The 14806-nt window shown below is 38.8% G+C and overlaps 2 protein-coding genes across 28 annotated transcripts in view; one reads left to right on the top strand and one right to left on the bottom strand.

The window, feature by feature from the left end:
- The window catches only part of C10H7orf50 (chromosome 10 C7orf50 homolog), a 133828-nt gene that overhangs the window by 32247 nt on the left and 86775 nt on the right, over positions 1-14806 (bottom strand). Inside the window, exons 1-2 of one of the 12 annotated variants that reach the window (XM_064461657.1) lie at positions 8481-8496; positions 8000-8113 (exon numbers count right to left, since the gene is read on the bottom strand). The exons of 2 other annotated variants lie outside the window; for them this stretch is intronic. In XM_064461657.1, coding sequence (XP_064317727.1) covers positions 8000-8014 — 15 coding nt within the window. In that variant the 5' untranslated portion in view covers positions 8015-8113; positions 8481-8496. Of the gene's footprint in view, positions 1-2446; positions 2555-3333; positions 3464-4694; positions 4802-5007; positions 5056-6203; positions 6314-7999; positions 8114-8480; positions 8728-12916; positions 13165-13499; positions 13651-14806 lie in introns of those variants that run through there. 9 more of the 12 variants (XM_064461660.1, XM_064461654.1, XM_064461658.1 and 6 more) reach the window with 9 other exon arrangements.
- Positions 2578-14806, top strand: part of GPR146 (G protein-coupled receptor 146) — a 54792-nt gene continuing 42563 nt past the window's right edge. For 7 of the 16 annotated variants that reach the window (XM_064461648.1, XM_064461646.1, XM_064461644.1 and 4 more), the window contains exons 1-2: positions 4837-4911; positions 7026-7079. In XM_064461648.1, the coding sequence (XP_064317718.1) occupies positions 4872-4911; positions 7026-7079 (94 nt within the window). In that variant the 5' untranslated portion in view covers positions 4837-4871. The other 9 variants (XM_064461636.1, XM_064461635.1, XM_064461634.1 and 6 more) reach the window with 6 other exon arrangements.

The following is a 14806-nucleotide window of genomic DNA, read 5'->3' as shown; positions in this document are numbered from 1 at the left end:
ACCTGGAAACTTCCCCAAGGCCTGAAAAGGTGCTAAAAGGGATATTGCCACTGGATGCCATATTCTGAGTAAAAGACAGACTCCCAAATCTTTAACACTTACACTCATAAAACCCCACTAATTGTATTGTGTTTCAGTAGAGCGGTAAGTACATTTTTTAATTTGTTTCCAGATTTATGGTTACCCAGAAGTCCCTGCGTGCCTCATACTTCAGTAGAATTGAAGACATCATCTAAAGACTTCTGTTCCTCCTCCTCACTTGTCACTGTTTCAAAGACTCCCACATTTGCATCCCCAGCTGTCTGTTGCCAGCATAGAACAAGGTTGACAGAGTCAGAAACTCTGAAGAATTGCCACAATGAATGAAATACTCATTTATTACAAATTTGCCTTTGGGATTTGCCTGTGCAGGTCTGAGCTTTCTCCCCGTTCAGGGGTTCAGCTTTGCTGCCAAACCTATACAAGTAACCACAGTCCAAGCCACAGCACCAAATTTACTACTTATTAGTACCAGTGAATCCAGCTCCTCCAAAAACCAATGGACTTTTATCCTTTTCTACCAGCACAGCAACACAAGTCTGTACAACAGCAAAGCAAGCAACATCAGAATTTCAGAGGAATAAATTATAACTTGACTAACAGTGACAAACGTATAAAGAGGGCATCAAATTTTTCAACTCCAAAGAGAAAGATGGGGAAATGCTTCATAGTAGGAGCATTGTATCGCCTTGTTTGTTCATTAAGCTCATGTTACTTCATAACTTTTAATATAGAGAAATGTCAAAAGGGACTTTGTTCACTGACCAAGAACTGACGAGGAGCCACCGACCTGTCACGTAACGGCTCCTGCTTACAAGTAGACTTTTGCCCCAAAAATGCTCCGTGCATGGTATCAGCATGCCAAATGTTCTGTTTCTTACACAATATATATGAACCCAGATAAATAACTGGCCATCTGCCAGCTTAAAAAAAAAAGCGGAATCTATAAACACAGTTCAAAATCTACAGAGAAGAAACACTGGCAAATCCTTAGGTGCAAGGTTCATAAAAGGAAGATCGACAAATTATTTACTATCTGAGGCTTGCCAAAGAACCGTGCTACAACTACAGCTACAGAATTTGCATAAAATAGTTCATGGCCACATTGAATTTAAATAACTATTTTCTATCATTTGGCACCTTATGAAAAGAAGAAGGATGACGAGAGAGGGCATAAGAAATTTCCGTACCATGCAGAAAGAAAATTTTGAATGAAAGTAACATTTGTAGAAGTGTACCTCCTTACATCATGTCTCTAGCACTAAAAGAAGATTTTTTTGTAACATCGCTCAAAGAAAAAATTACAAGTTTTCATAAAAGGTAGGCATTTTTAGAATCTCAACTCCTCATGACAAAAACATTGGGAATAACTTACATTAAGTTGATGTGGAAAGGTTTCTGTAGATACTGCCTGGGTTGCAAAGCCTCAAACAAGTTCTGCAGGAAGCCAGATTTAAATAAGAACAAGCTTTTCATCTTTCTGATCCAGGAAAGGATTCTTTTAGTGGTCATGTAAATTTTTTCTTTTTTTAAAGTGTCCTTATGTACACAGCTATAGTATCTTACAAGCACAAGTGATCAGGTAGCACCCTAAATTTGCAGCTATAATTTAGAATAGATGCACCTTTATCAGCTGGAAACCGGGCTTAATTTATAGCTACGTGATCTTTACATGTTTGATAGATCTACATTTGATGCTGAATAGCACATAAAGTGTTATCTTTAGGAACTGCTGAATAAGAGAAATTGAACAATTTACTAAATTAAATGAAAGCATTTATAGGCACACAGAACAATACCATTTACAGAACCTAGGTTGTTGAATACCACTTTATAGATTGTTTGCTCCTATAAAATACACACTGTAGCAGATTAAGTTCTAAGGCATAAATTAGTACCATATTTTATTTCTCATTTTTCTCCACCAGTATCACAGTCCTAAATACAACAGAAATATTTAAAACAACACTGCGACTGCAGGCTTGGGGAATGCAGTTTTGCTTCATTTGCAACTACAGCACTGCCAGGAATTTTCACATATTTGTCAAAGGATTTCGCTTATTTTCTTACCCTTAATTAAACCATGTTAACCAATCAGGAGAAGATGGAATTAAAAAAAAAAATAGGAAAACCCTCGGAAATCATTTGTATCCACATCCCTGTGGCTTACACACAGCCCTTTTAACCCCTCCCCAAAAACACACAGAGGAATTTTAATAGAAGGAGCATGAGACTGTCGCAGCACTTGGTGTTTTCATCACCACCAAAGTCGTCCCCTTTAGGGGTGCTGACAATTTCTTCCGAAGTTTAAAAAGGCTTTGGGCTGCAAGAGGAGGTAGAAGCAGAGCACAGGCTGTTTTGAAATCCTTGCTGGAGAATTTTAAAAAAAATAAATAAATAAAACAACCCCAAACCACGAGCTCAATCTCCTCCAATGAAAGAGGTACCACAGAGTGTAGGCAGGTTGCCAGGCGAGCTCGGCAGCGTGACCGCACTGCATTGAGTTTCTTTAATGAAAGCCAGGAAAGAACACATTACACAGTGTTTCTTCTGAGAGCCAGCTAGCCTCCAGTGATTGAAATCAATAAAAACAGTCGGCAAGGGGCCCAGTGGGGGAAGAGAGAAACCTCCACTACAGCATTCAGTTTGCTTTCCACTTTCTCCCTCCCCCCTAAAGTTAAACTCTGAAGATCACCATGACAAGCTGCTTCGCTTCCAGCACAGGGAAGACGCTGGTGGGGATTTAAAGGAAGCAAGGGCTTTCCTTCGCCTCCCTGCCTTTGCTCTCCCCACAGTGTGAAGGAAATGAAAGGCTTGTTTGGAATTTGAATCCCGCCTGGAAAAACTTCATCGGACAAGTGCATCGTTCTGCATTTCAGGAAAGGGATGGATTTTACAGTCAGAGAATGCTAAGAGGTGAGAGGAGAAAGAAAAGCAGCAATCTGATTCAGCCAGAGTCCACGTACAGGCTAGGATGTCCCCCAGAGCAGAGGGGACCTCTGAAACTGCGGGAAGGACTGCAAGCAAGTGCCTGAGATCAGCACAATCTGCATCCTAAAGCAGCCGAAACATTAGGGAACACATGACCAACGCGCCGACCCAGGTAAGCAGAACCCGCTTTTAACGATTCCTCTGCACCGCGTCCGAAACCTTTCCGCTTCAGGCTCTGCAGAGCCCCACGTCCTCCCTCGTTAACCTCAGGCAAGTTAACACTAAGCTTGTCCTGTCTGAAAATGGTGTTGGGCCACTAATCCTCACTGAACCATAAAACATGCACAAAAGCCCTTTGTTTACCGTTTTTGCGTTGAATTTGCTGGTTGACAAGGTAGGACAGGGCCATTGCGTAACTCCAGCCCTTCAGGAGGGGCTCACGCTCCCGGACCAGGAGGGCCTGCTCGGAGTGAGGACTGACACTGCACGCTGGAGCTGACTGTGATCTGAGAGAGTGCCAGTAATGAATTTCTAATATGGTCCATATTTATCTATTTTATTTATGTATTTTAATCACCATAGCAGCCACATAGAGTACATATTTGCACCAAGTTCCACGTGCTGATCTGTATCACCAATTACAGCAACCTGCATGCATGGGGGCTAGTCTGACTGTTTTGTCAAAAAAACCCTTTGCAATTACTTGTTAATTCAGCCAAGGGGGATTTCTGGCACATTGTTTAGGAATAACCGACACAAGTTTACCCAGCACATGTATATTCTGCCATTACCCTAATGCATGCAGTTTTTACACAGATACCCCCTACAAAAATGGGAAAGACACAGATCACGGCTGTAGATCACAACATCCTTCTGAAGTTTTTGGCCAACTTCAGATGATTTATCTAGACTTCAGTGAGACATGAAGGGTGAAATCAAAGCCTGCCTTTTGCAAGGCAAGCAAAAATGATGATAGCTACATCTCTTTCCCAGCAATGGCAGGAATTCACAGGGACAGACAATAAATAGGTACCTATGGAGCACGAGCAACCATGCTTTCCCCCTCTGTGCTGGCCATCATTAGATGATGACAGCAACACACACGCTCACTGCCAGGGAGAGCCGGAGGGCGACCTGCATGCCTCCACTTCCACTCAGGACCCCCAAGAGGCTGCTTAGGCACCTCATTATCCCAAACCTGCAGGGTACAAACACAGTCTGAATGACTCTGATGGTAGAGAGAAGAGACTTCCTTGCATCTCCTCAATTTCAGTACCACCTGACAGAACGCAAGAATTTAGTATAGCAAGAGCATATGTATTTCTGCAGGTGCAAATGTTGCTCTTTCTTTGGAAAATGCAGCCTTTTCAAGGGTGATTTTATTTTCTCATCACATGGAAATGGAAACAACCCACACACTTAAAGACTGACCTGGAGAACATCCCCATGATCAAAAGTAAGGGACTGTTATTTTTGAATTTTTAAAGCTTTAACTGTTCTGATCAAGCTATGAAAATAACTGAGGCTGAATTTAAATAGTAAGAAGTTTCTACGCCGATCTTATCCATCTAGTTTTGAATTCTTCATACAGAACAGTCACAAAATTATACCTGAAGATGTAATTAAAGAATACTAATTTACAACTAAAAAAGGCAAAGTTGTGATTCATAACAGAAGATGGCCCCATATGAGGTTTTGGGCATATCCACAGACCCAAGACTCACCTCACTTTCCACAGTTTTCAAAAACTGTTCCATGTTTTGCCTCCCCGCTGACAGATCCTTTGCAGAAATGACAGCACCTTCCTAGTTCGGGAATCACAGCAATCACTCCCACACCAATCAACAAGCCTGTCTTGCACTGCTCTTGGAGCTAAATTTATCCTTACGAAGAGGAACTCAATGAAGTCTTTACTTAAAATTTCAAACAAGGAAAGCTTAGGTGAGACTTAGACAATACATATCACTTGTACCGACGTTCTCAAGCTCAGATGATATACTCAGATGATAGTCTCTCAGCAGAAAATGTAAATATTACCTTTAAAGCAGAGTGCAGGGTATTTTTGTTCATAGTGATGCATTTTTCAGAAGCTAAGTGGTATGAGTTTCCACAGCATTTACTGTTAATGGAATGTGCTCTTTCTCAAACACACAACATAGAAAAGAACTATCATGTGTTTTCTTGCTCAGAAGACAGTTTGACCAAATACAGATATTCTAGCAGTCATACCACAAGGCAAGACTTGTCAAAGTTTTTCAGTCATGCAATGCTATTAAGGCAGATTTCCTGAACAGTGAGCCAGTCCTTCAGACTCCTCCTTTAGAGTCTGGAGATCTGGAAGAATCCCATGTTGCTTTGCTGAATTGGATACAACAATACAGAACCAATGGGAACCTATTTCTCACAGTTCTACTAGTCTCGAAAGTCTCATATCGTCAGGAGTACTTTGTCCTCAACAACAAATCATGTCTTTCACCATAGTCAAGAGTTCCTAATAGTCCATGTCAATCATCCTTACAGCAATATATGTTGGTAAAAGAGCTTTTTAAAAACAGTACATAAGGTTTTGTAACAGTTAGCCGAGTAGATTAAACACTTTCAGAAGTGGAAGGACAAACATCTTGTTTTAGTCTCATCTAGCTAAATCTTTATGAATGGAAAGATCTAGGATTCTACGAAACAATTTGAATGGCTATTCCAAAAATGCTGAAATTCAACAATCAAAGGGCAAATACCAGGGGTCTGCTACAGACCTGGATAGCCCATCTGGGGTGAAACATAATATTTGTGTCTGCACTGGTGGAAGAGGAGTACTGCCATCCCTTGCAAATGAAGATGACTTAACACTTCTTGAACACTGTAAAGCTTCAAGGTATCTCCTTTCTTTTTATATCAGTGGTTTATGTTCACAGTACCGAATTCATTCAGCTGAGTACTAGTTTGCTCAGTCTCAAACTGACAGCTTCTCTGTAAGGTACCCATTCTGACTCAAAAATGGAACATAATTAAACATACAGTTGGAGATGGCACATTTTCCCCCATCTATGGGAAGGACTAGTGAAGCAGGAGACTAATTATTATAAATATAATATAAAATATAATAAAGGATTTTCAATCCCTAGGAAAGGCAGTTTTCTTACTATTCAAACAGGAAACCTTATGTTTTACTTAAGAATAATTTTTTTTGTTAAAAACAAAAAAAGCTATCAAAAGCCCTAAGAAAACCCTCATACCTCTTTACCAACAAGTTGTCATTAGCTTCAGCTTCAGAGTTCAATAGGATGTGTAGTGAAAGGGAGTTAATGTCGTAGTACATATCCTCTACTTTCAGACTCTCTGTGTGCTTCCATTCAATTAAAGGAAAAAAAAAAACTTCAACAAATTCCTATTCATTAATTTCTTATTTAACAAAACTAGTATCACTGTACTTTGCCCTGCTAAGGCCTAAGGCCTTTTTAAAAGAATAGTTAAATATTCAAGAGTGTATTTCATACATCTATTTAAACATTCAACTGCACACACAAGTTTTCAATTTGTGATGAACAAGGCCCAAAAGGAGACACTCAAGGAAACAGAGTGGGCAGGACTCATTTCTTTGGCAGAATGTGCTCATTTCATGATTCAACAACCCTTAAATAGACGCTCACAGCAACACCCACAACACAAGCAGCCCCTCAACTGTCCTGCACATTCATACTGTAACCACTGGGCATAAAGGTGTCAACAACCTCTACTCACGTCTTGCCACCTGATTTGCTTTACAGTAGGGTAAATAGTTTGGGAGAGAGAACTGGACCCTAAGTTTGGTTATTAAAAGAGAGACGGCTTAATACAAATAAGGAATGGATGTGATGGACATGACAGACTTTTGCATTTGACTTTATGTTCCATGATAACCAGAGATGGGTGACAGACTGTCACAATTACCTCCAGTGAAATGATTATTCTTGTAAATATCTATAATTTCCACGAATAGACCTTTGAACACCTATATGCAGCATCTACACCTGTTTAAAGAAACAAGTACTATAAAGCTCCACTTGTATCTCATGCAGAGTTCAGCTCCCACCGAACACTCTGTTTTCAGAAGTTTTGTCGGAAGGAGAAAGGTAAAGGAATAATGTTTCTAAGAGTTGGCATGAATTACACAGTCTAGCTTTCCCCCAGGTCTGCTTGCTGCTCTTCCAACCACAATGATCAAGTGCAAGTAGTACTGTCTCATTAAACGTGACTGGTAGGAAGAAAGAATTTGAATATATTGTTTGTCAGTTTGAAATGGTCTCCTGAAAGTTACGACAATTCCACCCATATTTTCTGCATTTTGAAAGTCTCTGAAATGAAAGTGCCACCCATTCCTATAAATCCTATTTATTTAGCAACGCTTTACATGCTTTCTGTTCTTGTGAGCTCCCTGATAACTATGTCTATGATACTAACTCTTAAGCTCTCCAAATTTATCACACAGTCCTGGAACACTGAAATGACATCTGGTTTTTATAGCATCAGGTGTGCCCTCATTATGCTTTTGTGAGGCAGAGCAGAAAATTGAAAAACAATTATGATTTAGGACCCTAAATTAGAACCTGTCAACTGTTTAGTAAAAATACTCCATAAAGCCTGTTTGTATTTCAACAGACCACACTGAAGAATATCATTGGAAAAGCAGCACAAAACAAGGTGTTGTGTTTGCTTATTTTGGAATTAAGGCACCTAGCAAGTTATCCTAAAATAAAACTGTGTTAATCTACATTTCAGTAATAAGTAGCTTATACATATTTATAAGATAAATACTATAATTCATGTGGATTGAATTGACAACTCACATTAGTTTCGAAGTCAAGCTTTACATGCAGAAGCTACATTTTACATCTTTGATACACCAAGTAGAAACACAACAGAAAATGGCGGTTGCCCACATCATTTTAAAGTTAAGTAAAAAATAGAGTGGATAATTACAGACGGAATCATACAGGACATACCAGAAAGCACGGACCAACCTACTAGCAGGAGGATTCAGTTTATCACATACCTGTTCTCTAATCATGTAGAGGGATCAAAGGAAAGGGAAATTTTAAGGTAGGAACAGCAAGCAACTTCTTCATCGCACCCAGGGCAGCACAGCAAAAAGCACTAAAAATGCAGACTGTCAAAGGTAAACATTTGAATTGTGAGTGAAAGAAGAGTCAACATTTCCATAGCAGATATGGGATAATGGCTAGAGTGGGAATAGATTGCAAAGCTTTGAGAGTGAAGTAGTTCATGCTTGGCAGAAGAAAAGGAGAGTAAAAGAAGAGGAGATTAATAGCAAATGGAAGGTCCATCTCAAGGGAAATTCTGATCTTCAAGAAGTTTTTTTTAAATTTAACTAGTCCAGAGAAAAGCCAAGATGTCAGAATTCTTCTTCTGAATGGCAACAGAAAAGCTTCGTATTTCTTTTTACTTGCAAACAATACAACATACTTTAAGACAAAAAAATCAAACTAAAATCAAAATTAAAATAAAGATCCTACCTTAACATGAGACGTTCCAGTATTACAAATGTGAAATGAGAAAGCAGATATCATACTTCTCTGAAGATTAAACTAGAAGTCAAGATGTTTCCTAAAACACTTGAAATAAAAGTGCAATCTCCAAAAGAAAAAAAAAATTGAAGTTTGACAATGAGATTTTCTCATTTTTCCCTGTTCTTTTTAATAAACTTTCTTTAGAAATGAGTACTTTCCCATGGAATACTGGGAGCTAAAATCATACTGGAAGGGCCATATGGTAGAAATGGAGAGATGACCTCCTGCCAGTGACGCAGGCAGCATCGTTACTGAAATATGAAGTCAAGGTGAACAGGGAACGCTGGAAAAGTGAGAGAAGCCAGGAAAGTCAACACCTAGTTTTCTTTCAAGATAGCAAAGACAAAAATATTATACTTCCTGCACAGGATTCTTCCAGATTCTCTGAATGAGCTCTGCCTTTATCTAATGCTTTCATAAAAATTGTCATTGATCCTTAAAAACGTCTATTAATTGACTCCAAAAATTCCAAACCAGTTTTGAAGCACTGACTTATCTCCCACTGTACATGACCAACCAGGCATCCAGTAACAACAAGAGGTGCAAATTCATGATAAATTCTAACTTTCAAGTTACAAAGAGGAGCATGATTCATACTTTTCCTGGCTTTGAAAATGTTTACAACATATATTTTTTTTTGTACCTCTACACCCAGATCTTGCTATGATTAGACGTGGGATACAACTGGAAATGAAAGATAATAATCTGATTCATCAATCACTCTTGACAGCTTTCATGACAGGAAGTATGGTTTATGTTGGCAGTTTTAAGCCAAACTTTGCTACTTGCCCAAAGCAACACAAATTTAAACCAATTGTGGAATTTCTGCGCTTAAAAATTCCTAACTTTCAGGCACATGGTCAGCACAACAATATATCACAGAACTACATTTTTTCCTTTCATATAGTATGCATTCATTTTTACATCTATAAAATCAAAAAAGGTAATAGCTCCTACAGCATCCAACTGGATAACTATTTTGTTTTGTATACATTTTTGCATGCCAGCTCTTTTGCACCTTTGTGTCTGCCCTACTTAGCTGCAATTAGCTTGGCCCAACGCGGCCAACAGAGCTGACAACCACTGCTTCCTGCATCCCACCCAGGGCCTTTTGCACTCCCCGTCCCTTGCAGGGAGCCCTCGGCTCAGGAAATACAGCAACAAAGCCTGAAGTCCTGTTGTGCTTGGTAAAACATACACAACAGAGAGAATTCTTCAACAAGATGGAAATGCTGCTCAGAGATTAAAAAAACAAAGAAAAAAAAAACAACAAAAAACCCAAAACCGAAACAAATAAAAAACCAACCAAACTGAACACCAAAGTACCTTAAAGAGCTAGCCACAATGCAGTTCAGTCCCCAAAGGTGATACAGCTCCTCTCTCGTTCTAGATTTGTCACATCAACATTTATATAATTTGATTAAGTACTTGATATCTTAAATCCACCATACCTTATGAACAATAGGAAAAGTAAATCTGAAATAAATACATGAAACCACGTGGATAATATTCCAAAGTTTTCTGCACACAGAACCAGCAGGAAGGGCACGAGAGATGACCCTCGTTCAGAATGACAATAGACCTGGGCCCTACAACTTCCGCACAATGCAAAGCTGAGCTTAGCCACCAGAGGAATTCTGCAGAGGAGGAACATAGTGAGCAGAACTCTAAGTAGCAGTGAATACAGTTTGCATAGGATTTTTCAGCTCCCAGCTGGTAGTCATTTTAGGGAATCTGAGAGTTCAGAAAGGTACCAGACTGTGTTTTAACTACTGTAATTAACATAACTAACAGTTCTGGTCTATGCTTTCTAATGTTTAGATGTATGATTCAATCCTAGATGCAGTCTGGCCTTCTAAATTTCATGTGTTTTAAGTATCAGCAGAGCCTTCAATTATTACTACACGGCTACGCTAGGCTCAGCCACAGGCAAGATATCACGGCTAGCAGACCTTACACATTTGTTTACCTAATGACTAATCTGAGATTCAACTTCATAATTACTTTGAAGATTCTTGCGGCTTTAAAGAAGGCCATGGGACTTGTTCTAATGACCAGTGCAAAGGAGAACAGTGATATATGCTGAAGAATTCAAACGGCACACAGAATGGAGAGAAAAATATAAACGCGGCACACATGAGGCCCTCGCTGGCAAAAAAATATAGAATATTCTTAAGTTGACAGTTTTATAATTGTAAATGGTTTCGCAAATGAAATCCAAACAAAAGAGCAGAGATGTACCCTAAATCACTCAGCAATTGCTGCTTAGAAAAACCAGCAACCACTAACTCCAGCAAACAAAAAGAGTTGCTTTAAGTAAGCTTAATGAATGGAAAAAATGTCAGGATTTGTTGTTGTTGTTCTTTCAGCTTTATTTTTCCATATTCTTGAATCTATGCACATAATGATTCAGTTCACCCTGACAAATATTGTATAACCAACTATCAATCACATCAACTTTTTATATATTGAGAGAAGTCAGATACCAAGTGATAAAATGAGTTCAGGCAGAGGGCATATGTTAAGCAGCTGTGAGTCCGTTTAAACTGCCTATATGCCTAAAAGCTTAACATCATTACACAGAGCTCTGATTTCTTCCTTTCCCACCTTACACTAGAATATCCACATTATATAAAAGGGAAATATTAACTTACTGGAAGAAATATAGTCACTCAGTGACGGCAGCAGTACAAACATATGCTTACAAATCAGATGTAGTATATTTGCTTACAGTGAAAGATTACACAAGCAAATACTTCTGTTTAGGCTCTAAAGAAAGCTTTACTTGTGAATAAAAAAATCTCAGGTAATAGTTTCAGGAACAGTTTAAACCTGCATAAGTTAGTAGTGCTGCCAAAAGACACACTCTCCATTTTCTCCCACCTCTTCCTTGGGTCGACACAAGTGTTTGTACAGTTTTGTAAACTCATCTGGGTTAAAATTACCTCTCTACGCTCCCCCAAAGGTTGCTTTAAAACCAAATCAGTTCCTTAATTCAATTCACTGTGAATATTTCTGGCAGCAAACAGAGGAGGTGATAGAAAGGTGGAAGCAAGTGCCTGTGCAGCTTGTGGGATCCCATTTTTGCAGCTGAAGACACATGCCTTAAAATAAATATAAGTGTAAAATACATAATGTAATAAATATCAGTGTAAAATATGGAATGTTGCTATGTGTGTCCTACCTTTTAAGTATAGGGATGATGAACTTCAGCTTGCCAACTCTCAAATTATCACAGATCTTTTGGTATTTGCTGCTTTTTAGGAGCGCCATGCATTGCACTGTTTGGGGCTTTAATTATCTCCCTCTAATTTCCAAATAACAGTAGAGGCCTAACAAAGGCAGAAAACAATTTTTGCTTCTGAAGGCCTGAACTCAGGCTGTTCCCACGAAGCACGAGGGTATGTCAGTCATCAAGACTGGTGACAACATTTCCAATGACCTCAGTCAGAGGCTGCGAAAAGCTAGACAAAGGAGGCAGTAGGGAGTGGGAAACGTTACAGTAAAAAGGAACAAGAAACTGAAGGGAGTCAGAAGAACTAATGTTTATACGCATGAGGGAACAGAAGGAGAACTGAAAGTACAAAGAGCAAGAGTATCTGTAAGCACACGGGAAGACACTGTGGGGTAGGAATGGGGACCCTGATGGGGTAACACAAGGAGCAAAAAAAGGTTGATGGATATGAAATACCACAAAGGGAGAGTGCAATGGAAAAATGGGGAACAAAGGCAAAAGTAAACACGTGAGAAAAGTGGAGGACACAAAAACCTTGAGCACGTAAGTAATATGACTGGAATAGGTGTTCATCTGTGTTTAGAGAGATGGTCAAGAGTAAAGATGACACCTCCCCAAACAAAGCACAGCACAGAGCAGGTAAACAGAACCACCTCCAAACGGAGAACAGGCAGCTCTCCCTGTTCATTGCTCAGATATGGATGCTTAACATTGAGTACAGAATCTGAGAACATCACCCAGAAAGCAGACACTATTTCTGAAAATTAAGCAAATCAGAGAGCAAACAACGAGGTGGTATTTTTAAATGCACGATTTCCAATTTGTGATTTAACCCAAGACTGGCAATATTGTATACATCACATTTTTATTATTCAGAATGTGTCAGGGAAGAATCAGTCAATCAGGAATCCAAGAAAATTTTCCTTCTACACAGAGAGCGAGCATTTGCAATAAGACAATAACAACATGGACCTAATACCTTCGTAAGAACAACACTTTGAAAAAGCTGTTTTTCTTGCAAACAAAAACACATACATTCAAAAACCTTCAATATTCAATACAGCAATTTATAGATTTTTATAGCATGCAGAATTCACATTTTCACAATACTGAAAGCATTAGTATAAAGGGGAAGTCCTTCTCTCACCTTAGTCCTCTTAGGTGAGCTATATGTTCATTTATTTTCTCCCTTTAGATGATGCTCTCTGGCTGCTACAGCTGTTATTCCTTGAATCACAGTGTTTAGCTATTCAGCATATACACTGACTTCCTGCCCATCAAAAACTCTGAAGCACAGCCAGGAAACAAACAGCCCAGGAAAGAGACAGACTCCAATTGCAGCTGTCAGGTTTTCTAGCCTTTTGAAGTTATAACTGCAGTGAGAAGATGCTGCTTAGCTTCCTGCATTTTAGAATGAGCGAGAAAATCCCCTTCACTGACCACCTACCGATCCGTGGTCAACGAGCACATCAGAAACAACTTTTTCCTTTTGTTGCAAAAATTCTTTTTTTTTTTTTTTTTTGGCCTTCTAATTCTGGGTTGGGTAATGGCAGCAGTCAATTATTAAACTGCTCCAGTAGTTTAACTGAAGATAACCGAGTTCAAAATAAAATTTTGCTTTTATTAATAAGCTAATTAAATAAACAAATGCCACCATCTAATAATAACCAGTACCCAGAACTTTATTAAGGTATTTAATCTAATAAAGAAAACAAATTATCTTCACATACCATACAAAGACAAATATATGACAAGATGTGGTCAAGGAAGTTAAAGAGAGGAGAACAATACGTGTTGCCATCCTCTGTCCTACCATTTGCATTTCCTCTTGCAATTGCATCACGCCTGAAGGCATTGTTCAGTTCAGCAACGACTCAAAGCAAGCGGCAGTACCCTGTTAAAGGTTAAACTCTAGCAACCTTTTAAAAAGGGTCATAATTATGTAAACACAACATACAATAATCGCTGCAGTCTGTAACTCACAGCGGACGCACACTGTGATGTGCTGTACGACCAGCTCTAGACAGCAGAGGAATCATGAGCATCAAGAGAGAATTTCAAATGTTATTGCAAAAACTTTAATGTCATCTACTTATAACTCTGAGTCACAGGAAGCATGCAAAAGGTGCGTTCTATATGCCTCTGTTTCTGAGTACGCTCACACTGTTAGCTACTTAGTAGAAAATTTTACACTTACACTGATAAAAAGGAGTTCATGGCTTCTACTTCAAGAATAGGAAGAGGAATGGTATCTAACCCAGCTTAAATACCTACCAGGATCTTGAGGCACAGCCATTGGGATAGAAGGCAACCAGGCACCTGTCTCAATCAAACATCCCTCCAAATAAAGGGAGAATTTCCACCTGGGACTGGTTGTATTTAGTCTCAGGACAGAAGACTGCTCTCCCTCTTGAACCCACTCACTTAGAAATGTGTTCATCACAAAATTGAACTGATGTTCAACTACCAAGTGGGTTTTTTTGCCAAAAATATGTAGCTTATATAAAAGTAACCCAGCTAATTAGTGTATCTACAGTAAAAGTAATAAATTAGACACACTGGTGCACCTTTCTCATAAGCAGAAGGGTAAAAGAAAATGAGTAAGAACTTCCATAGTTTTCTTGTTTTATACAGAACTTCATAAAAATTTAAAAAAAAGCAAACAAGTTAGCTGAGTAAATTTAATCAACTTTACTGTAAAATTACTCCATCTTACGACTTTGTTTTCTCATTTAAATATTACATATAAGCATATGAAACTGATTTCACCCAATACCAACAGACTAACAAAACACTGTAATTGTATCTATTCTTTATATTTTCAGTTCCTTCAGGAAAAAAAAAAAATCCACATTACCAGCATTAAAGAGCACTGCAATTTGACTGGGCTTTCGCTAGTGATAGTACTAGAATTTAAACATACAACTGCGCTAATTTAACACAAGTGCACACAACAGGAAGAATTATCCAAGTTGCAGAAATGTTTGACTAATTTTCATCAGAAGGGCCTTTTATTTTGACCAAAGTACTTGAGGTC

The sequence above is a fragment of the Phalacrocorax carbo genome, chromosome 10 (assembly GCF_963921805.1).
Source record: "Phalacrocorax carbo chromosome 10, bPhaCar2.1, whole genome shotgun sequence".
NCBI lineage: Eukaryota > Metazoa > Chordata > Aves > Suliformes > Phalacrocoracidae > Phalacrocorax > Phalacrocorax carbo.
Note: the sequence above shows the minus strand (reverse complement) of the source record. Positions and strands in the feature narration are given on the sequence as shown.